This window comes from Grampus griseus, assembly GCF_964374135.1.
Source record: "Grampus griseus genome assembly, chromosome: 5".
Classification (NCBI taxonomy): Eukaryota; Metazoa; Chordata; class Mammalia; order Artiodactyla; family Delphinidae; genus Grampus; species Grampus griseus.
The window spans coordinates 47880218-47904310 of NC_138998.1; the positions used below are offsets into that span (position 1 = coordinate 47880218).

General features: G+C 36.2%; 1 protein-coding gene across 2 annotated transcripts in view; it reads right to left on the reverse strand.

Moving 5' to 3' along the window:
• PHC3 (polyhomeotic homolog 3) overlaps nt 1–24093 on the reverse strand; it is an 85350-nt gene that overhangs the window by 29928 nt on the left and 31329 nt on the right. Inside the window, exons 7-11 of one of the 2 annotated variants that reach the window (XM_082655198.1) lie at nt 22338–22584; nt 15206–16077; nt 14862–14909; nt 10501–10654; nt 5012–5262 (exon numbers count right to left, since the gene is read on the reverse strand). In XM_082655198.1, coding sequence (XP_082511324.1) covers nt 5012–5262; nt 10501–10654; nt 14862–14909; nt 15206–16077; nt 22338–22584 — 1572 coding nt within the window. The remainder of the gene's footprint in view (nt 1–5011; nt 5263–10500; nt 10655–14861; nt 14910–15205; nt 16078–22337; nt 22585–24093) is intronic. The other variant, XM_082655199.1, reaches the window with a different exon arrangement.

Genomic DNA, 24093 nt, shown 5'->3' on the forward strand with positions numbered 1-24093 from the left:
GGCACAGAGGGAACTTACCTCAACATAATAAAGGCCATATATGACAAACCCACAGCCAACACTGCTCTCAATGGGGAAAAACTGAAACCATTTCCTCTAAGATCAGGAACAAGACAAGGTTGTTCACTCTAACCACTATTATTCAACACAGTTTTGGAAGTTTTAGCCAAAGCAATCAGAGAAGAAAAAGAAATAAAAGGAATCCAAATCAGAAAAGAAGTAAAGCTGTCACTGTTTGCAGATGACATGATACTATACACAGAGAATCGAAAAGATGCTACCAGGAAACTACCAGAGCTAATCAATGAATTTGGTAAAGTAGCAGGATACAAAATTAACGCACAGAAATCTCTTGCATTCCCAAACTCGAATGATGAAAAATGTGAAAGAGAAATTAAGGAAACACTCTCATTTACCACTGCAACAAAAAGAATAAAATACCCAGGAATAAGCCTACCTAAAGAAACAAAAGACCTGCATGCAGAAAACTATAAGACATTGATGAAAGAAATTAAAGATGATACAAACAGATGGAGAGATATACCATGTTCTTGGATGGGAAGAATCAACACTGTGAAAATGTCTATACTACCCAGAGCAATCTACAGATTCAATGCAATCCCTATGAAACTACCAATGGCATTTTTCCCAGAACTAGAACAAAAAATTTCACAATTTGTATGGAAACACAAAAGACCCCGAATAGCCAAAGCAATCTTGAGAAACAAAAACGGAGCTGGAGGAATCAGGCTCCTGGACTTCAGACTACACTACAAAGCTACAGTAATCAAGACAGTATGGTCGTGTCACAAAAACAGAAATATAGATCAATGGAACAGGATAGAAAGCCCAGAGATAAACCCACACACATATGTTCACCTTATTTTTGATAAAGGAGTTAAGAATATACAATGAAGAAAAGACAGCCTCTTCAGTAAGTGGTGCTGGGAAAACTGGACAGCTACATGTAAAAGAAAGAAATTAGAACACTCCCTAACACCATGCACAAAAATAAACTCAAAATAGATTAAAGACCTAAATGTAAGGTCAGACCCTATAAAACTCTTAGAGGAAAACATAGGCAGAACACTCTATGACATAAAGTACCAAAAGTTCCTTTTTCACCCACCTCCTTGAGAAATGGAAATAAAAACAAAAATAAACAAACGGGACCTAATGAAACTTAAAAGCTTTTGCACAGCAAAGGAAACCACATCAAGATGGAAGACAACCCTCAGAATGGGAGAAATATATATGCAAATGAAGCAACTCACAAAGGATTAATCTCCAAAATTTATAAGCAGCTCATGCAGCTCAATATCCAAAAAACAAACAACCCAATCCAAAAATGGGCAGCAGACCTAAATAGACATTTCTCCAAAGATATACAGACTGCCAACAAACACATGAAAGAATGCTCAACATCATTAATCATTAGAGAAATGCAAATCAAAACTACAATGAGGTATCACCTCACACCAGTTAGGATGGCCATCATCAAAATATCTACAAACAGGGCTTCCCTGGGTGGCGCAGTGGTTGAGAGTCCTCCTGCCGATGCAGGGGACACGGGTTTGTGCCCTGGTCCGGGAAGATCCCACATGCCGCAGAGCAGCTAGGCCCGTGGGCCATGGCCGCTGAGCCTGCGCGTCCGGAGCCTGTGCTCTGCAACAGGAGAGGCCACAACAGTGAGAGGCCCGCGTACCGAAAAAAAAAAAAAATCTACAAACAATAAATGCTGGACAGGGTGTGGAGAAAAGGGAATCCTCTTGCACTGTTGGTAGGAATGTAAATTGATACAGCCACTATGGAGAACAGTATGGAGGATCCTTAAGAAACTAAAAATAGAACTACCATACGACCCAGCAATCCCACTACTAGGCATATACCCTGAGAAAACCATAATTCAAAAAGAGTCATGTACCACAATGTTCATTGCAGCACTCTTTACAATAGCCAGGATATGGAAGCACCTCAGTGTCCATCGACAGATGAATGGATAAAGAAGATGTGCCACATATATACAATGGAATATTACTCAGCCATAAAAAGAAACGAAGCTGAGTTATTTGTAGAGAGGTGGATGGACCTAGAGTCTGTCATACAGAGTGAAGTAAGTCAGAAAGAGAAAAATACCATATGCTAACACATATATTTGGAATCTTAAAAAAAATAGGTTCTGAAGAACCTAGGGGCAGGACAGGAATAAAGACACAGATGTAGAGAATGCACTTGAGGACACGGAGAGGGGGAAAGGTAAGTTGGGACGAAGTGAGAGAGTGGCATGGACTTATATACACTACCAACGTAAAATAGATAGCTAGTGGGAAGCAGCCACATAGCACAGGGAGATCAGCTCGGTGCCTTGCGACCACCTAGAGGGGTGGGATAGGGAGGGTGGGAGTGAGATGCAAGAGGGAGGAGATATGGGGATATATGTATATGTATAGCTGATTCACTTTGTTATAAAGCAGAAACTAACACACCACTGTAAAGCAATTATACTCCAATAAAGGTGTTAAAAAAATAAAACAAAGGAATGCCTATCCAAAACAAACAAACAAAAATATGCAGGTGATTTCTTTACAAAAGCAGAATCAGGAACTCAAGTCTCCTGACTCCCTAGTTCAGCAACCTATTATAATCAAAAAAAGAAAAAATGGAAAACTCATTGCTGAAAAAACTGTAATATTCAGTGCTGCTATGAGTATACACTTCTGGTATATGAATAAATTTAAATAATCTTCCAGAAAATAATTTGGCAATATATATCAGGAGTCTTATGAATACATACGTTGAATATATATGTAATGTGATCCAATACCTATACTTCTAGGAATTTATGCTAAAGAAATTATTTAAAATGTGGATTTCAAATGTGGATAATTTACATACAAAGATATTCCTTTCAGGGCTATCTGAACAGCAAAAAAATGGAAACCTGAATGTCCAACAACATAGTTGTCCCTCAGTACTTGCAGGGGATTGGTTCCAAGACTCCAGAGGATACAAATTCTGCAGATGCTCAAGTCCCTTATGTAAAATGGAGTATTATTTGCATATAACCTATGCAACATTCTCCCATGTACTTTTTTTTTTTTTTTGGCCACACCACATGGCATACGGGATCTTAGTTCCCTGACCAGGGATTGAACCCAATGCATTGGGAGCACAGAGTCTTGACCACTGGACTGCAGGGAAGTCCCATCCCATATACTTTATATCATCTCTAGATTACTTATAATACTGAATACAATGTAAATGCAAAGTAAATAGTTGCCCGTGCATGGCAAATTCAAGTTTTGCTTTCTGGAACTTTGTAGACTGTTTTTTTTTTAATTCTTGATCTATGATTGGGTTGACTGACTGATGTGAAACCAGTGGATATGGGGGGCCAACTGTAATGGAAGGATTATATAAATTACAGTTGACCAGAAAGTGAAATATTATGTAACCTTTCAAAATGTTTCCTAAGTACTATTAATCAAACTAGAAAATAAATGCTCAAGATACACTAAGTGAAAGAAGCTGAACTGTATATATAATAATAACCTTGATCATATGAAAAAATATATATATTAAAATATACTCTGTGGTATTGCTGAGGATTATTTGTTCTCTACATTTTCCATTAAAAAAATAATACATATTACTTTTGTAATCTGAAAAAAGAAGTTGTAACTGTCACTAGTAATAATTGATAATCATAGCTATGGCCATTAAGTGCCAGGCACTACACAGCAATTTATGCACATTTATTCCTCACCATAACCCTAAGAGCAAAGTATCACCTCCATTTGCTGGATGAACAAATGAATTTCAAAAAGGCTGAATGACTTGACAAAGGTTACACAGTCTATATGTGGCACGGCCAGATCCAATCACCGAGGAATAGGGAGAAAAAAACCTGTTCCTCCACTCACTATATATCAGAGATTCTTAGATCCAAGCTTAATATACACACAGTAAACTGAAAGCAAAGGCAACTGATTAGACAGTCAACTATCACAGTGCAATCACAATGCACTACCTGTGAATCTGAAAAATCAGATAGTTCAAAGTCCTCCAAAATACATAATTTTGTTTTCTTGTCTTTGATTTGGGCTTTGATTTTGGCCACTTGTCTTGGTATATTTTCTAAGGGAAAATGTTCATCTCTGGATATTAGTATGTAATGTATCTAGTATAGCTGTAATGTACAGCTAGTCTCAAATCACAATACTCTTAGTGACAGACATAGCACCTCAATTTTTTTTTTTTTTTTTTTTTTTTTTTTTTGCGGTACGCGGGCCACTGTTGTGGCCTCTCCCGTTGCGGAGCACAGGCTCCAGACGTGCAGGCTCAGCGGCCATGGCTCATGGGCCCAGCCACTCCGCGGCACGTGGGATCTTTCCAGACCGGGGCACAAACCCGTGTCCCCTGCATCGGCAGGCGGACTCTCAACCACTGTGCCACCAGGGAAGCCCGCACCTCAATTTTGAGGTGAACATTTTGAAGCATTTTTGAAATCTGACTGAAGGCTGAGATTTAAGAATAATGAAAAGATCTATTTGCTAATTTTAAAGCATCAACTGGGTAACATCAGAAGTATGAGATCACTGGGAAGTCATTATTTTCTGTACTCAAGGTAAAGTTCACAATGTATCATATTATACAAGAAACACCATTAAAAAGAAACTAATGAACTTTAGGTATCATTTCAAGCCCCTTAAAAAAAATAGAAAGTTTATTTCATTGGAGTAAACATATAATTGCCTTCTCTAAAAATTATAAAACTGGTATCCTTATATCCTGAAAGTTTTCTTCTTAGTTTATACATTTAAATAGCTAGCGTAAAATTCTAGGAGTATATCTGGAAATATATAAAGGATACATATAAAGAAATTCTAGATAAAAGATTAACAACTTTTGAGATAAAATTACAAGCTTTTTATTAGATAACAACAGATTATACATTTTAAGATAATGCTACATGAATAATTATAAAAATACAAATTTGCTTGCTACTTACAGGAAATGGCTCCAATCCCTCCTGAATTACAAAGCCTTCAATAACATGGGTCAAGATCTGTGGCTTAACAATAGCCTGTGGAGGTTTGTTTTCTACACTGGGTATGCTACTAGGCATAGATGTACTATTACTCCTTGTGGTAGCAGCTGGAAGTAAGAGTGGAGGTGGAGGAACAGACACATGTGAAGGATCTGATGGAGATTTAATTACTGAAGCACTGACTGATGCCACAACAGGTAATTCTACTTGCTCTGTGGAACAAAAAAAAAAAGTCATTTTTTTAATCTTTAGCATTCTGCCCAGGCAAATATGAAAGAAAATTCAAGAATGAATATTAGTAACAATAACAGCTAATATCTGGTGCTTTAAAAAAACATTCTAAGCAATAATAGTTAATATCTGGTGCTTTAAAAAAAATTCTAAGACCTTTATATTTATTATCTCATTTAATCTCCACAATAACCTTATGAGATACATACTACTATTCCCACTTACAGAGGAAGGGGGTGACTTGCTCAAAGTTGTCATTCCAACTTTGATTACAAAGAACTGTCCCATAAGACACGAAAATGTTTTAGAATGTCAATTTAAGAATAATTATTAAAAAAACTTTTAAATGTTAAGCTATACAGATATTAAATTCCCTATGTTTCTGTTTATATATTCCAAATGATATGGGGGGAAAAAAGTACTTTGAAAACACGCTTAAGAAAAAAAGAATCATGAAATCCACAGAATAAGTAGAAATTTTAATGAATTATACAGGGCATTACCTTTATTTCAAGCTAATTCACATCCATGCACAAATGTTCTTTGTTGTTGTTATCTTTAACAACTCTTCATTGGCACCGTACATGTCAATTTGGGGGAACACTGTATACCAGGCAATTGCAAAATGTTGGGCTGGATCACTGTGATTCCTCCCCTTCAAACTCTGAGGACCACAATAAGACAGACCCACAGCCTACAATGGAGACTTTACCTCCCCATTCGGTAGCAATAAACCTTTACTAAGCTGTACCAAAGTGGAGAGGCGGAACCAGCTGATAGCTAGGAATACCAGTGAGTACAAGATGTCTGAGAAAAATAACAAAAAAAGAACATGTGGTAAAGATAATATTACTACTTATTGAGCACTTTTGTGCCAGGTACTGTATAAATGTCTTACATGTTATAACACATTTAGCCCTCAAAACTAGCCTATGGGTAGGTACTGTTATTATCTCCATTTTATAGATGTGGAAACCAAAACACAGAAAGATAAAGCAACTTGCCTAGAGGCACACAGCTAATAAGCAGTGGAGCTGGGATACTAACCCAGGCAGTCAGGTTCTGGGTTCCGGAGACAATGCTTTTTTCATTGCTACGGTAACTCCTCTCCACCATCAGTATGAAAAGGATTGATATCACTATCAAAAATGCTCAAAATATAGCTCAGTTAGGTAGAGAAGAAAGAAAAGAAATCCCTATCGAATAAAAATTTCAGCTAACAAAATAGTGTAGTGATAATCGGTGTAGTGTCAGAAATGGAAAAGCTAACAGTTCAGACATAGTAACTCTGATGTAATTAATAACACTATGTAGCTTATCACAGCAAGATTACAGCCCTAACTTAACCTAGTTCCACCAAATAATCCACCAGGATAAACTGTACTGGAAAAGCTATTTAAAGTCACACAATCCCTCATTAAGAATTACAAAAGAAAGTCAGCAGAGGACTTCCCTGGTGGCTCAGTGGTTAAGAATCTGCCTGCCAATTCAGGGGACACGGGTTCGATCCCTAGTCCGGTAAGATCCCACAAGCCGCAGAGCATGTGCGCCACAACTACTGAGCCTGCGTGCCACAACTACTGAAGCCTGCCTGCCTAGAGCCCATGCTCCGCAACAAGAGAAGCCACTGCAATGAGAAGCCCGTGCACAGCACAAAGAGTAGCCCCCGCTCGCCGCAACTAGAGAAAGCCCATGCAGCAACGAAGACCCAACGCAGCCCAAAAAAAAAAAAAGAAAAGAAAAAGTCAGCAGGAAATACTGGTTTGCTTATTTCCAGGAACAAATACACAATTGTACACATGCGTTACCAGACTGAAGAACTCCATAAAAATCCTACCCCACAAACCCAATTTTCACATATACTCCTAGAGGAAAAGGATAAAAGATATAATCCTGAACTGGGACTAAAAAGCAATTTTTCTGTTGGAAGGAAAATATAAATCTATGGAGAAGTGAAAAATAAGATAAATTTTAATATCCCTTATATATTTATAAATATTTGGTTACTTTAGAAATATAAAGCTGCATTAAGTATATTGTGGCTTATTCAGAAAATACTGCTTAGTATATGTTCTAACTAATTTTTGGATCATACATACAAATAGATCTAAATTTTGTTGAAAACAAAGTTGTAAGTTACTGACTTCTTAAAAAAGTTATTAATAGCTATGACTTGCCAGTTTATAATCAGCTGTTAAAATCAAAAACACAAGAAACACTGACATATTATAGCAGAACAAAAACACAATTATTGGGGACTTCCCTGGTGGGGAAGCGCAGCGGTTAAGAATCCGCCTGCCAATGCAGGGGACATCGGTTCAATCCCCAATCTGGGAAGATCCCACATGCCGCTGAGCAACTAAGCCCATGTGCCACAACTACTGAGCCTGCACTCTAGAGCCCGTGAGCCACAACTACTGAGCCCGTGTGCCACAACTACTGAAGCCCACGTGCCTAGAGCCCGTGCTCCGCAACAAGAGAAGCCACCGCAATGGGAAGCCCACGCACCTCAACAAAGAGCAGCCCCCACTTGCCACAACTAGAGAAAGCCCACGAGCAGCAACGAAGACCCAACGCAGGCAAAATTTAATTAATTAGTTTTTAAAAAAACAAAAAAAACACAATTACTACACTCTCTAGATTTAAGACAACTGTGAGAGAGAAACCCCAAGTTAACTGATAAGACTTTGCCACAGGTTACTCTGCCTATTCACAGTCTCATTTTCTGAGCAAGATCTATGAGCTTTTTCTACTCTTTTTTATGGATGCTTTTTTAAGAATTCTTATAGATTTATGAAGACCAAATCCTGGGTGGAAACAAGTCCCTCTATTTTTACAGGTTAGTTTATTACATGATTTGATGAGCAACCTGTGCTTGCTTTCCCCCCCTCATATACTACAGAAACTAGTTAAGTATGAAGTAAATTAAAGGAAGATTCAAAAATCTACATTGTACTTAGACAATTTAGCCAGAGGGATGGATATGCCTGCCAGGATCTCAGACTACATTCCTGAGGAAATAATGTGAAGATATTCTTGAGTTTCAATATATCAAAAATGTTTAAATTTTCTTGAGTATCATTAGTAATGCTTATTAGGTAATTAAATCACAGTCACAATGCAAGGTTAGTATCCAATTAAACACATATTTCTGCCTTTAAATCAAAATTCCAAGAAATCTGCAGCAACATAAATCCATTTTCAGTGTATACAAACTACAAAGATTTAATACTATAGTTAGATTTTCTTAAATCTATCTTTTGAGGTATTATTTTGAATAAGCAAAGGCAATAATATTGAACTTGTCTTAAATATTTTATATCATTTTATTGACTAAATGTTTTCTATTTTTCAGGAAGGGGAAAAAGTTGGAGGAAAATTGGTTTTCCCCCTCCATGCTTTCCAGAGATTCATATTGGTAGTAAGGGATAAAAGCTAGAAAGAAGAGAAGGGATAGAAATGTGGGATGCTGAAGAAAAGAGAGGACAAGGGCTGCTTTGGTAGCAAAGTCAGTGCCCCGTTACAGTCTGTTTCCATGCCTGTTACAGTGGTTCGTCTTAACTGAAAGTGATCATGAAGGCCATGAGATATTCAATAGAATAAAATACTTATGACAAAGCCTGGACCAAGATTAGTATTATCTGGATAAGTGGTCAGTAAACTTTCTATAAAGGACATATGGTCTCTGCAATGACTCATCTTTGCTGCAGTAATGCAAAAGTAGCCATAGATAATATCTGAACAAATGAACATGGCTGTGTTGCATAGAACTCTATTCATGGACAATGAAATTTGAATTTCACATAATCTTCACATGACATGAAACATTACTCTTCTTTTGATTTTTTTTCCAAACATTTAAAAATTTTAAAACCATACTTAGCTCATGGGCCATACAAAAACATGCAGCAGGAAGGATCTGAAGCGTGAGCTATCATTTGCCAACCCCTGATCTAAATAAAATACTAAAAAAAAAAAACAAAAAAACCCCTAACACAGAATATATCTTTTTTAGGACTTAGATACCAGGCTATAGATTATAATGTTTTAGTAAAATACCTAGGATTCACAGTCACTTTGATGTTATGAGGAGGAGTATAGAGAAGATTTACTTGAACTTGAAGTAGTTCTGAAGTAGTGAATAAGAATTTGAATGCTTAAACTCAAGAATTTTTTAATCCACGTCCCTAGTAAGAATTAGTGAGGCTTAATTTAAGTACTGTCTGGGAAAGAACACTTTTAAAAGCATTTACTCAGTATGGGTCACAAGCAATTATGACAAATGTCAGATATGACTTCAAATGCTTTGTGATTTTTTTTTTGCGGTACGCGGGACTCTCGCTGTTGTGGCCTCTCCCGTTGCGGAGCACAGGCTCCGGACGCGCAGGCTCAGCAGCCACGGCTCACGGGCCCAGCCGCTCCGCGGCATGTGGGATCCTCCCAGAGCGGGGCACGAACCCATATCCCCTACATTGGCAGGCAGACTCTCAACCACTGCGCCACCAGGGAAGCCCATGTTTTGTGATTTTTGGAAAGTATAATTGAAACCTTCTGATAGAACTTTGATTTATTCTAGTTTTTAAGCTAGAAATAGCTTGACACATAAATCTGAATGGTCATATGAAACACATCTGTACAAACTACTAGAAATTCAAAGGCTGAAATACGTTTTTGATTTGGGTAGTTCCTCAACAACTGTTCTAAGTATTCCTCATCAAAAAAAAAAAATCTTGGGACTTCCCTGGTGGCGCAGTGGTTAAGAATCTGCCTGCCAATGCAGGGGACACGGGTTCGAGCCCTGGTCCAGGAAGATCCCACATGCCGCGGAGCAACTAAGCCTGTGCGCCACAACTACTGAGCCTGTGCTGTAGAGCCTGCGAGCCACAACTACTGAGCCTGCATGCCACAACTACTGAAGCTTAAGTGCCTAGAGCCCATGCTCTGCAACAAGAGAAGCCACCACAATGAGAAGCCTGCGCACCACAAAGAAGAGTAGCCCCCACTCATTGCACTAGAGGAAGCCCGCGCACCGCAATGAAGACCCAATGCGGCCATAAATTAATTAATTAATTTTTAAGAAGTCTTGAATTCTAATCTATGTTTTGCAGCAATTAATTACACAGCAAATTAGTTTAATACCACCTCTACTGAAAAAAACCTTTTTCCGTTACTAACATTTCCCTAATAGAAAATTTTCCCAAATTCAGGCATTTTCTCACCTAACAAAGGATGCTCAGAAGTCAAATCTTCTCCTCTCCCCACAGTTATAGCTGCTGGAGACAATGTGGGTGGTGGTGGAGTTCTATCCATTCGGACACATTCTTCTGACTCCTCTGGCATTTCTTCTTCACATACATCTTCTACTTGATAAACCTGCAACGACAAACCACGCTGCCTAAAAATGTTTCTAAAATACATTTGATAAGGTGTTCTTAATTTAATTAACAAAATAAATTCCGAGTGTTTTAAAAATTAAAAGGCAAAATGACTATTTGACAGATTGAAAGGAAAACTTTAAAATCATTCAAATGAAGTTTTTCATAATCCTTGATGATTCATGATACTTGATGATATTTCACTGAAAGCAAGCTGTGGATCAGTACCTAGGCTATAAATCACTAAGGTTTCCCAAAGGTGATAGTCAAGTCAGGACATATTTTTAATTTTGTTAATTTTTTTAAATGTTTTGATTTTATACACTCAAACAACTGTTTGGGGAATTTACTATAGTTTCTGTTAACTTCCACTGTCATAAATCAAAATAGATACTAATATTTTTCACAAGCATGTTAAGTAAATCTCCAAAATGACACATATTATATAAGGAAATGCACTGTTTAAAGGACTACATCCCAGGTTTTTCTTTATTATATTTATGTGAATTAAAGATTAAATTTTGAAAAGTAATGTCTGAGTACCCACAAAAAAGGTATGTGATTACATGTTTAATCTTCTGATCTACTCAAGAATCTAATGAATTTTTATAAGCTAGTATCAGTTAAACAGAAAACATCTGTCCTTGAAATAACACACACACACCCCCATCCTAAACCATTTGACATATTACTTTTAGTTCTTTAATATTGTTCCATACTTATAGAAGAAAGTTACATCTTTAATTTAACTACCTTGTTATCCAATGGTAAAGATAATACTTAAGAAGAAAACGTGGACTCAAAAGTACTCTGAGAAGGAACTTTAAAAACGTCTAACCTATTATTGATTTTTTATTAAACTTAAGGCTGAATTTTCAAAGTCCACTTGTAGAGACTGACATAGGTATTTATTTTAATTTGTCATCATTTTTTATTTAATCATTATTTTTGAAAGATGACAGGTCACCAAAAACAAAGCCACAAAGCAATTTACCCCCTTCTTATATGTACAAAGTTTATTACTTACATTTATAAAAGTTGTGAGTTTTTAAGATAACCTACCCAAACTGATTAATATTTCTAATAAATATCAAAACAAAAAATGTTTCTTTAACATTCACAAAAAACTTTTAAATGATCTAATATTGTATATATTTTTAATCAAACTATTGAAAAAGTTTGATTTGAAATTAAATATAAAAACAATCAATATTTCTGAAACCAGCATAAACAATGTGTGATAAAAAGGACTTGAAGTTTTACCTACAAAGGCATATCTAACAATAGCAATAGAATTTAAAAACCAAAACAAACAAAAAAACCCCCTAATTTTTCAAGATAATCTATTAAGAAAAAAATAGCTTTCTTTTTTTAAAATTAAAAAATCCCTTTGTTACTGATAATTTTATATCAAATATAATATCCAGAGCTGTGATTCCCATCAGCTACTAAGTAGGCAACATTTTTAAAAGTTATTTGCTCACAACCCTGAATCTGGAAGCCTGTTTCACTAAGAGAGAGTCCTTGCCTCATGTCTGGATCCTCAGGAGTGAAAGCAGTCGTTCATTACTGTACAGCGCAACAATGATAGCTGCTAGTATCTGTTCATGATAATTTTTTTTAAATGATGATAATGTCCAATACAGGGAAAGTCATCCAAAAAAATGTCCTGGGGGTTAAAGGAAAAACAAAAAACAAAAAACTTCTAGTGAGGGGCACCTGCTGTAGTAGAGATTACCTTAATTTGGCAGAGTGGTGGGGATGTTGATTCAGAGGTAATTAGGCAAGTAATGGTTGTATCAACCAGCTCAACTGTATCTATGTAGCATTCCTTTATTAGATATTACTTTTCTTCCAAAGATCATCTTTTCATAAAATGCTGAAACTCTCTCTTTAATATTAATGCTGTCACAAGTTTTTCAAACACCTACTACAGTACCTTTTAAGGAATCAAAGATCATGCATGAGCATGAATAGTATTCTGATTTTTAAAATATAATGAAAGAGTTTTAAAGGATTAAAAGAGGCAAACACAAATAACATATTCTGAAATAATCCAACAAAGAATACTGTAAAATATTTTTCGTTCTTTACAGGTAAGCCTAACTGTACATACTTTCTTCCACATCCCCCATGTAAAGGCAAAGTAAGTTAAAGAATAAAAGAAGTAGGCAAAAGCAAATCTGTCACAGACATCTGGCACCATCAGCATTAAAAAAATCTAAGTGCGACAACTAAAAGACTGAATAAAGCAAAGAAGTGAAGGTTTTGCTCACAAGATCATTTGGAAACTGTACATCACAATTTCTCTTTAGTTCGTAACTATGACTATTCTAAAACTAACACTGGCTGCCAAACTTACCTCAATAAAGTACATTAGTCCCATCTGTCTCCTTTCCCTAAATAAACTGTGGAAAACATTTATTAGTTCTAAATTATCTACACTTACCATATCTTACTTATCATACCTAAATGTCAATGAAAAATCTTTTAAAAAAACATACTGATGTTACTTTGAAAATTCACTTATCTTTGAAAATTTCACATCTCTTAGAAGTATCTCTCTACCTTTGAATATTTGAAACAACCAGGAAATTGTGAACGAATGTGTAATTCATGAAGAAATGGGATGGTTAAAAAAATTGATTTAATAAAGGTAATAACAGAAAAATACAGCAATTTAATAAATAGGCTATGGTACTCAAAGAAAGGTAAAAGATAAGAATGATAACATGGAAACATCTGTAGCAAATATGACCATACCAGTGATAGCAGAGAAAGTTATTCTTCTCATGAAAAAAAACAATTCCAAAAATGAGGTAACATAAATTTTAAAAAAACCAAAATTAATAGAGGGCAGAAAATAATAAGATCCTAGATATTTTTAACTTTAATCCAAGTGTTGTTATGTTTTTGATATTTCTATCCCAAACATGTTCCTCCAAGGTCTGCCCTAACAAAAATAATTAGAAAAATATAAGGCATATAGAGAAATTTTATTTTTTTACTTGTTAGAAACCAATTCATTGAACTAGAAAGTGAGAATATAAATTCAAATTAAATTTGATTTCTTTGAAGGTACTGTACACTTTTAAGCCTGTGTTTTTATATTACAATATCCATTGTAAACTCTTCAAAAATACATTAAAAGAAAATATAGAGACATAATAATTGAAATACAAACTTATTTCTAGATGCCCATTGTTGTCTTTGTCAAATTCTGTTCTTAATAAAAGTGAGTAGGAAGTGGAATTCAATCTCTTCATGCCTATTAAGATCAGTCAGAATGACAAGAATGAAGAATCTATAAATTTGCATCCTGAGCACCAAAATGTTTCCCATTAAGGAACAGACTTTGAAACCCCTTTCCTTTCTGAGTTTATGGTTACTAGCCTTTAAGTGATAAAATCTCTTTAGTGAGGTTTGATATAAAACCTCCTTTGGGGGGTGGTGGTGGTGGTGGGATGAACTGGGAGATTGAGATTGACATGTATACACTAATATGTATAAAATAGATAACTAATAAGAACCCGCTATATAAAAATAAATAAAATAAAATTCAAAAAAATAAAAAAATAAAACCTCTTTTGAGAATATTGTTTTCCTCAGTTATAAATTAATTATGAATTTGATCATTCTAACATTTAGAGACCTTATTTCAATTTTTATTATAAATTATTTTATAAATTTAAAAGTCCTTTATAGAATGTTTAAAAGAAAAACATTTTTCAGGATAATTTTCCTCTGTAGGCAGTATGTACCATTTCTAGAGGTTTATTTTGATAAATTTCACCACAATCTCAGTTACTCAAAACTTTTACTCCTCCCAGTGGATTTTTTCATCCTCAGTATTCAACTCATCTGCTGAGATTTTCTTAGCTTTTTAAATGAGAAATATTTTAAGTACATATTCTCCCTTAGTAGAAATTTAAAAATCAGTTTAATAATTCTAAAAGATGGCCTACAGTTAATGTTTTTTTTTGCAAAGTTGGATTCTTTCCTAGAATAACTGGTTTTTACAAAGTTTTAATTACAAAATACAAGTTTACCAAAAAATTACATCATACAAGCATACCTCCACCTTGAAGCAAAAGCCCCATAAAGGCCTAGTACTTCAGAATGCATACAACCAAAAAGGTTAGCTAGATAAACCATACGTTTAAGAACATACAAGCCAACAGAAGGGATCTATGAAGGATAATCACCTTAAGAGAAAAAACTTTGTGCAGATGACACTGGTTCAAATGCATTCCCTTGGGGAAAAAAAATCAACTCTGTAAAGATAGCAGATGGATTTGTTTAAATAGTAATAAAATTAACGAGGGACTTCAATAACCATTACAAATTATCAAGCATGCAACCATACTACAACAAAAGGTTTTTTTTTTTTTTTTTTGCCCATACAGCATGTATGTCAGATACTGACAGATGGAAATTTCAAGCTTTTTAAATTCATTGGCATTTAGATCTAATGATATAACATAGCGTGGGAGAAAACTGTTTTTACTTTCAGGTCGGCAAGAAAGTCAAAGAGCTTCCAAGGGCTTACCACTGGTGGATCAACGGATGCTGGTGGTTGTACTTGTAGGTTTACCGCAACAGTCTGTGGAGGAGGAAGAGTCTGAAATGGCAACTGGACCAAAGCTTCTGCAGCTGGAAGCTCCTCTTCTGACACCAAAGCATTCTGCACCAAAACCTGGCCCTGGGACAGAATTTCAGGCTGCACTTGTAAAGACTGCATAGACTGCAAGGGCAGTGGTGGAATCTGAGCTGGAGGAGATGTCGACATCTGCGGAGGGGTTGCAATTGGGATTGGAGAGGACTGCAGGGTTGAATATTGCTGGTGTGATGCTGGAGACACAATCTGCTGACCTGGGGACACCAAGGTGGACTGCTGCACTGGGCCAATGTGTACAACAGGGGAAGCTGGAAGTGGAAGATGGGATGGAAGATTCAGCTGTGCTGTAGGTTGCACCTGATTAGCAGTGGACTGCTGCAAGTTTGACCCTGGCTGGAGAGCTGATGACACAAGTGGGTGTGGCTGAATAAGTGCTTGTGGATGAATAATTATAGTAGGAGACTGACTTGGTGAATGAGGTGGTGGAGGAGACACCACTACAGACTGCTGTGCTGACTGTGACTGGCTAGGAGACACTGGTAAAGGAGGGGGATGACTCTGAATTGGGGAACAATGCTGTGACTGGGCACTACTGGGAGCTGGAGGCAGGCCGTGGTTTTGGAGTGGTAAACAGTGCTGGGATGGTGGTGGGTCTTGAGTTGGACTTTGAAGTGTGATTGGCTGAATTTGCTGTTGCTGCTGCTGTAGCATCAGCTGATGGTGGGAAACTTTGGGAGGTGGTGAATGAAGAGGAATCTGTTGATGTTTTATTAGAGGATGAGGCTGAATTGGAGGATATGAAGCTGTGAGAGAAAAAAATGACAATTAGTATTTATTTCAAAAGTAATCACATAAATTTTAAAATAAATCTAAATGAGGAACGTTTTCGCATCAGAAGGTCATAATCATCAGAAATCTATTACAAGTCTTCCCAACAAGAATGGCTCAAAAATGTAATGACAAACAACTTTTCCTTGGAAAACTACATAATTTCATAAAACAAACTGTACTGTGATAAGTTCCAAAAGAAAACTGCCTAAAACAACTGATTCATAAATCTGAATCTACACGATTTATTCTTATGAAATTTTATATGTCACCAGAATATTTCCATTAACTTTTAACAAAGTTTATCCACTTGAATTCCTTCTCTGGGAAGAAGAGGAGTGTAACTGAACAAGTGTAATATAAATAAAGATAACTTCAAAATCATAAAATAAAGGTCTCATCCTTTCTAATCCATGTCTAAACATTCTTCCAACTAACAGTCAATGTAATTACCTATAAAGCTTCCCAAGTAAGTTCCCCAATTTGAACCGAGATGAATAGTTGGTACTATTTGACCCAGGAAAATATTTTGTATAAAAAGTTAATTTACTTAAGCAAAACACATGTGTGAATCCTACAGCATGGTTAAATAATCACAGTAAGTAAGAAATGAAGTTTCAGGGGCCATTCCAAATCCAGGAGAGCAATAGTTTTGCTTGCAGAAAAAATGACGCAATCAGCCATGCTGTCTAGACAAATGATCCTGTTTTACTTCTCTCTCCCACATACACTAAAAGAAACCTACAGTAATCTATAAGTGATAATACCAGTTTTCTCCACAAGGGAGCCACTCATGACAGGAAATATATATGTAAGAATTAGCAAAATCAAGTAGAAAGTAGTTTCCACATCATTATGCCTCTTCTGCATACTGACTGGTGCACATGTTCACACAGAGGGAGATGCTGGTGAAATCCTCTCTATCTAAATAAGAATGGAAACTGGGTTCACCAGAAGATAAACTGAAGATTACTTAATATTAATATCATGTAACATTATCACATTTAAAATATACCTAAAGACAGGCAAAACTTTTTTCTTAATCTCAGACTGTAATGCCTTGTATCTATTTTTACATTCAACCATTATTTGTGACAAAGACCTTATAAAAAATTCTAACAACTTTTTTTCAACCTTTCTGTATTTGGTTCATTATTATTTGAAATTCTGGAGATTCTTTAAGGAAATTAACATCTGATTAACATCTCAAGAAAGAAGCATTTAGAAGGTTCAACAAATACCCACGAATTGTTAAAAACAAAATGGAAATTAGATCTCAAATTTCATCTAACGAAGTAATTTTCATATAACTAGACTAGCATTTCAAACTAAGACTGAAAATTTTATGTCAGCACTTTATAAATGTGTTGATAAAGACTCTCTATTATAGAGTATTCAAAAAAATCTTGGACTTTTATAGAGTACCCTTCCACCAAGGGGCTTAAGATGCTTTCACATCTCTCTCCTTTGTACTCACAAAATACCTGTTGAGTAGGTACCCTTTTACAGATAAGGAAATAGAGGTTTAGCAAAGGCCCACTTTAATTCAATTTTTAAGTTATAATTAAAATTTACCATACTCTTGAAGTACAATGGAGATTATATTCATGGGAATAAAAAGTCTTTCTTTGCTCTAGCAAGTAAGCAATCTTTGCCTTCTAGAGCTGGTAATTCAATACAGTAATAGTTATCCTTTCGCCTAAATAAAATTTTTCTTTGATCAGAAATCAAAATGAGTCTATATATTTTATATTAGTCCATTAAGTCCAACTGACAAGCACATATACTACAGAATAACTGAGGATATCTTAAACAATACTTCCATATAAGAAAAGTCCTAGTGTTCTGGAGAATCATGACGTGTGTTAATTTCTCTGATTTTAATAAACACTTTAGTATTGTCAGGGTGGCCTTATAACTGGAGAATTAATGATTGGCATCATCTCTCACATACGCAGCAGAACCTTTTATTATTGCAAATAATTAAATATATTATTGTAAATTATTAAATATATTACTTCATTCAGTAGTTACTACAACCCCATGAGGTACACAGGGTACTATACTAATCCAGTATATATCAAGTGAAGAAACTTTCAGTAGTGAAGTGACTTGCCTAAAATCACCTGGCTATTAAGAGGCAGCGCTGCGTATAAAAGAATCCACAGTCTTAGCTGAGTCTAGGTTCCTATTATGGTCTGAATGTATGTGTCCCCCAAAATTCATGTTGAAGCCCTAACCCTTAATGTGACTGTGTTTGGTAAGGGGGCCTCTAAGGAAGTAATTATGGTTAAATGAGGTCAAAAGGGTGAGGCCCTGACCCAACAGGATGAGACAGAAGAGAACTCGATATCCTCTCTTCTTGCACTCAGATGAAAGACTGTATGAGGACACACTAGAAGGCAGCCATCTGCAAGCCTGAAAGAGCGCGCTCACCAAAAACCAAATACTGCCAGTTCTTGATCTTGAGCTTCCCAGCCTCCAGAACTGTGAAAAGATAAATTTCTGTTGTTTCAGCCAGTGGTCCCCAACCATTTTGGCACCAGGGACCACTTTCATGGAAGACAATTTTTCCAGGGATGGGGAGGGGGGCAGATATGGTGGTTCAGGCCGTAATGTGAGCAATGAGGAATGGGGAGCAGGAGATGAAGCTTCACTACTCACTCACCTGCCGCTCACCTCCTGCTGTGTGGCCTGATTTCTAACAGGTCGAGGACTGCTACTGGTCCGTGGACTGGGGGTTGGGGACCCCTGGTTTAAGCTATCTAGGCCACGGTATTTTTTTATGATAGCCTAAGCAGACTAATTAGTCTTTTCACTACATACTGGATTAATGTCTGCAAAAAAAGATGCATATTTTTTCTAACTTATTTCATAAAAGCTCTAAAGACTGAGCTCTAATATAGTTCATGATAATTTCCAGACATTTGGTTAAAGTTTGCCTTTATTTTATATATTAAAAATAGGATTAATAAATATCAAGTGGGAATTCCACCCTCAAGAAGAAATGATGAAGAAAACTAAATGATGTTAGCACCCTAGAAATACATGTAAGGAAATAATAACCATGTCTGTTATATGTCTATTATAATAATTACTAGACTATACTATGTTAGAATACAAGCAGATTTTTTAATACTTGAAAGTGACCTGCAGGAGCAAGCATTTTTCTAATTGAAGAAAAGGACAAATTACCAATTCAAGAATCTCAAAAAAAAAAAAAAAAAGTCTTAGCTTCAGACTAACTCCATACCAACAAGAGCAGAAAAACTAAAAGGGTAGAAAAATTATAACTGCTGTCTTGCCAGAAGATATAAATTGCTTTGAATAACTGCATTTTTAAGTTAAAATTGAATTTTTAAGTTTGGAAGCTGCAAAGGTTTATGTGGCTTAGGGTGTTCCATTTGGTTTTATTTCTAAAAAGTAACACCACAGAAAACTGGAGTTTGGTTAATACACATAAGCTCTAAATCTGGAATTGCAATGGTCCTGAAGTCTCAGGATGGTGTAAGGCCCTCTTACTCTTAGATGGTTTTAGCTTACTGGTCTCCTCCATACTTACATAAAATACTGGCCATCAGAGGAAGGCAACTAGAAAGATATTATCACACTATCAATGAAAAGGGGAAGAATAAGTGTTAACTTAGAACCAGATATTGTGAGTTCAGGGGGAATGAAAATCCAAAAGAAGATCTCTTTGCTTGAACTAACCCTGAAAGAGTTCCTACCTTTCTCTTTGAAAGGAAATTAACCTACCCTCCATTATAATCTATCAAAACTATAGAAATCAATATAAATTGTCCCCTGAGCAGTCATTCCAAGCACAGTGGGTCACTGCCTCTCCACACTAACTCCTTCCATCAACACTGGCCAGGGAATTCCCTGGCGTTCCAGTGGTTAGGACTCTGCGCTTTCACTGCCGAGGGCATGGGTTCAACCTCTGGTTGGGTAACTAAGATCCCACAAGCCATGGAGCGCAGCCAAACAGAAAACAAAACAAAGAAAAACACTGGCCAGAGGCTGGTTTGAGGCTAAGAATACTCTGGACAATACAGTACAAAAATCCTGTTATCATGCCATATAGATAGCAGGACCTTGCACACAGATGTTTATAAAAAAGAATTCACATCTAACCATACTATGAGTGGATTTATTATTTATACATTCTAACAAACCCTTCACTTATCTAAGATTCAGATTGAAGAATTCTAAGCAGTGATACCTAGTTAGTACAAATGGAAAAAACTGTGCTATAACTTCCAAAATCCAAATGGAAAAAAAAAATCAACTATTAATCCAACAAATATTTACTATTGTCCACCTATTATAGATACAAGTACATATAAGGCATAACTTGGTGCTGTCAAGATAAAAGAATGAAAAGGTTAATCTGAAAAAGGATTAAAAGACTTAATAAATGTAAAGTACCTGACACATAGGTGCTTGATATTAGTTCCCTACCCTCAAAGAGCTTACTTACTGTCTAGTAGAAAAGCTAAGATCAATAAGTATATAAATAACTATAAAAGAAAAAGTACCACAAAGAAATATAAAAATGCTATACAAGGGACTTCCCTGGTGGTCCAGTTAAGACTCTGCACTCCCAGTGCAAGGGGCCCAGGTTCGATCCCTGGTCAGGGAACTAGATCCCACATGACACAACCAAGAGTTCACATGCCGCACCTAAAGATCCCACATGCTGCAACTAAAAGATCCCCGCATGCTGCAACTAAGACCCAGTGCAGACAATTAAATAAATATATACTTTTTAAATGCTATACAAGTTCAGAAGGAGAGATTTCTAACTAGGGGAATCAAACAATTCCAAGATCTTGAGATTGCGTGATACAGAGAATGTTGGCAATATCAGCACAGAAGAAACATAAAAAGAGAAAAGGCAACCTTCAGCAGTGTAAAATGGATCTTTAAAAAGTAATGCAAAAAAAAGAAAAAAAGTAATGCATAATTATAAAAGGATAGAAAGAAGATGCTTACCTGATGAGGCTGGATCAAAGGAAGATTTTTTTTTTAATGTAACATATGTGAGGTATCTAGCCCAGTGCGTCACACACACACACACACACACACACACTTTCAATAAACAATAGTTAAACTGGTATAAAAACATATGTAGAGGGCTTCCCGGGTGGCGCAGTGGTTGAGCGTCCACCTGCCGATGCAGGGGACACGGGTTCGTGCCCCGGTCCGGGAGGATCCCACATGCCGCGGAGCGGCTGGGCCCGTGAGCCATGGCCGCTGAGCCTGCGCGTCCGGAGCCTGTGCTCCGCAATGGGAGAGGCCACAACAGTGAGAGGCCCGCGTACCAAAAAAAACAAAAACAAAACAAACAAACAAACAAACACCATATGTAGATATATTAAGAATAGGAGAGATCTAAGTATGCTTAAGAAGCAAAAGAAAGGATCCAGCATGAGGGAGACAAAAGATGCTATAATAACTATGAAAGAAGGTCAGGAGTCAGTAAAAAAGATGCAATCAATGACACAAGGAAATAGTGCTAACTTTAAAGAAGAAAGCAGATAATTCCTTATCCTATTAGAAGTGAAGAAAGCTCAACACTGAGAAATTCTGAGATGAACAGAAGACACGGTAAGGAAACAGTCTGCACGGCCCCAGAATTTCCAGCATGAGAACCATGAAGCAACATTATCTGTAGATGGCAGAGGGAGCACACATGGGATTCAAAGGCTGATGAAAATGAAAACGACTTAGTTGATTCCCTGACATTTGCCTCTCAGAGATGAAATCAAAGATGGAAAAATAGCAACATGGTGAGGAAAATAATTATGCATAATCCTTATTTTTGGAAACTGATAAATTCCTTCCACCAATGACAATGTTAAAGAAAAATACATGCTTGCTTTTTTTAAAAAGCTTTTAATTTTGTTCCACTAAAGCACATTAAACCACAGGCAAATTATTTTAAAGCTAAAAGGTTTTATCGACATAACAGCAGATCAGCACATGATGAAGATGTTAATCAAATGTCAACTGACCCAAAAAATCTATTTTATTATTATAATTTGTTTTAGCTGTTGGGCTCTTTTGATTTCTCTTTTTTCAAGCTACACTACTGTTCTTTTGTTAACTTATAAAATTCACATTTTAAAATGTTTTAAAAGTATTCTCTTTCAAGTAATGGACATCTTTTGTTTTGCTCTGCCTGCTAAGAAAATGAATAATGCAACTGTTTTCAACAAAAGCTTTATCCCACCTGGTGCTATTAACTGGTGAATACTTGATGTCCGGGTGACAGCTGTGCTTCGTGATTCCAGACTTGGACTTTCTCCTTTCTTATTACTTTCTGGAGAAGGATCTCGTTGGCTGATTTTAGAACTGGTCACTGTTGTTTTGTTATGACAAATTGTCAATGACTGAGTTTGACTAGTACTTTTTGGCGGACCATTTTGTGAGCTAGATAATACACCCAACTTCTGGCTGCGTAATGTTAAATTCTGAACCTAAGAACCACATAACAAAAAATAAGGATGAAACAGATGGTATTAATTGATGTGGTAATCACTACCATTATAACAACGACAACACATTTATATTATGCTTTTTATATTATGCATAAAGCTACAAGCACTTGAAACAACTAATTAACCCTGAAGGAAAGGGGAGCTATTATTCTAAGTAATCATATCTTAAACATTAAGTGGCAATTTTTTTAAAAAGACATTAAGGAAAAGAATCGTTAAGAACTAAATGAAAATAGAATATATATATATATATATACACACACATATATATATTGCAAATGAACTATCAATATGAGGAAATTACTCTGCAACATACTGCATTTTAAAGTTACCAGGTCAGAGACAGTCAAAAGGAAGGAGAACGAGGAAGAGCATTCCAGGCAAAAAGGAAAACTTGAGCAAAGCTGCAGAGGTGGGAGAGCCCAGGGTGTGGAGGGAAGAATGAGCAATTCCTTCTACTTCACTGAGTTCTCCATGACAGGATTGTGAAACATTTTAAGGCTACAAGTCCCTCATAAACTTGTGAGAAATTACTACGCACAATTAGGATAGTGTGGATATAATATTGCTATCTTAATAAAGATCAGAAAGATAACAAAAAAAGCAAGTTAATAGGTCTATAGAGATTATAAGGGAACATTAATCTTCTAAGTAAGAAGACAAATTCATGAAATCACCTACCCCATTGTGATAATTATGAAAAGCATTTCCTATTAACTAACTTTAAAGAGTTAGTGAGATTTTGTTGTGGTGGTTATGAAACACTCATTTGCCTTTGAGAACTAGATCCCATGAACTAAAGACATCATGCATGGCCTTGAAATGGTTTACGTGATGACTCCTATCTACACCGGGGCTATTCTAAACACACTGCCAGTCTGGATGGTGGCAAGGATTATCCCAATTACTCTCACCTGAGGTCTATAACATTTTCAAACAGCAAGGCAAAAATGCCTCTCCAATAGCTTCCTAACCTTTTGCCTCAGAAATGAATGCACCTAATACATTTATGCTAGCACTGGCCCTGGGAGGGAAACTGAAGTAAAAGAGATTCTAAAGTAACAAATATATTGCTGCTTTATGAATGTTCTTCAGTTTCATGTGTGTTCTGTCTCTACAGCTGTATCATTAACTGATGCTCTATACCTTCTCTTTCCAAGTGCCAATGCAGTGTTCAGCCAACAGCAGATGCTGAATAAATGTTTACTTCAGGGCAGCTGAAGTTTTAATCAGTTCTATTCTAAGCTACTGAAAGAATTTTCTAAGTGGATCATATGGAGCATCTTCTCTGATTTTTGTCAAATATTTCACAGCATTGTAAATGGACTAACTACTGCTGTATTACTGAAATTTAATGCAAAAATAAAATATGCTAAAATCCAGATTTCTCAGCTTGCCACTCAAAGCCCTCCACAGTCTGGGCCCAAACTGCTTTGAGCCCCTTTTTCCACTATTTATTTCACAATCCTCATACTCTAGCCAAACTGT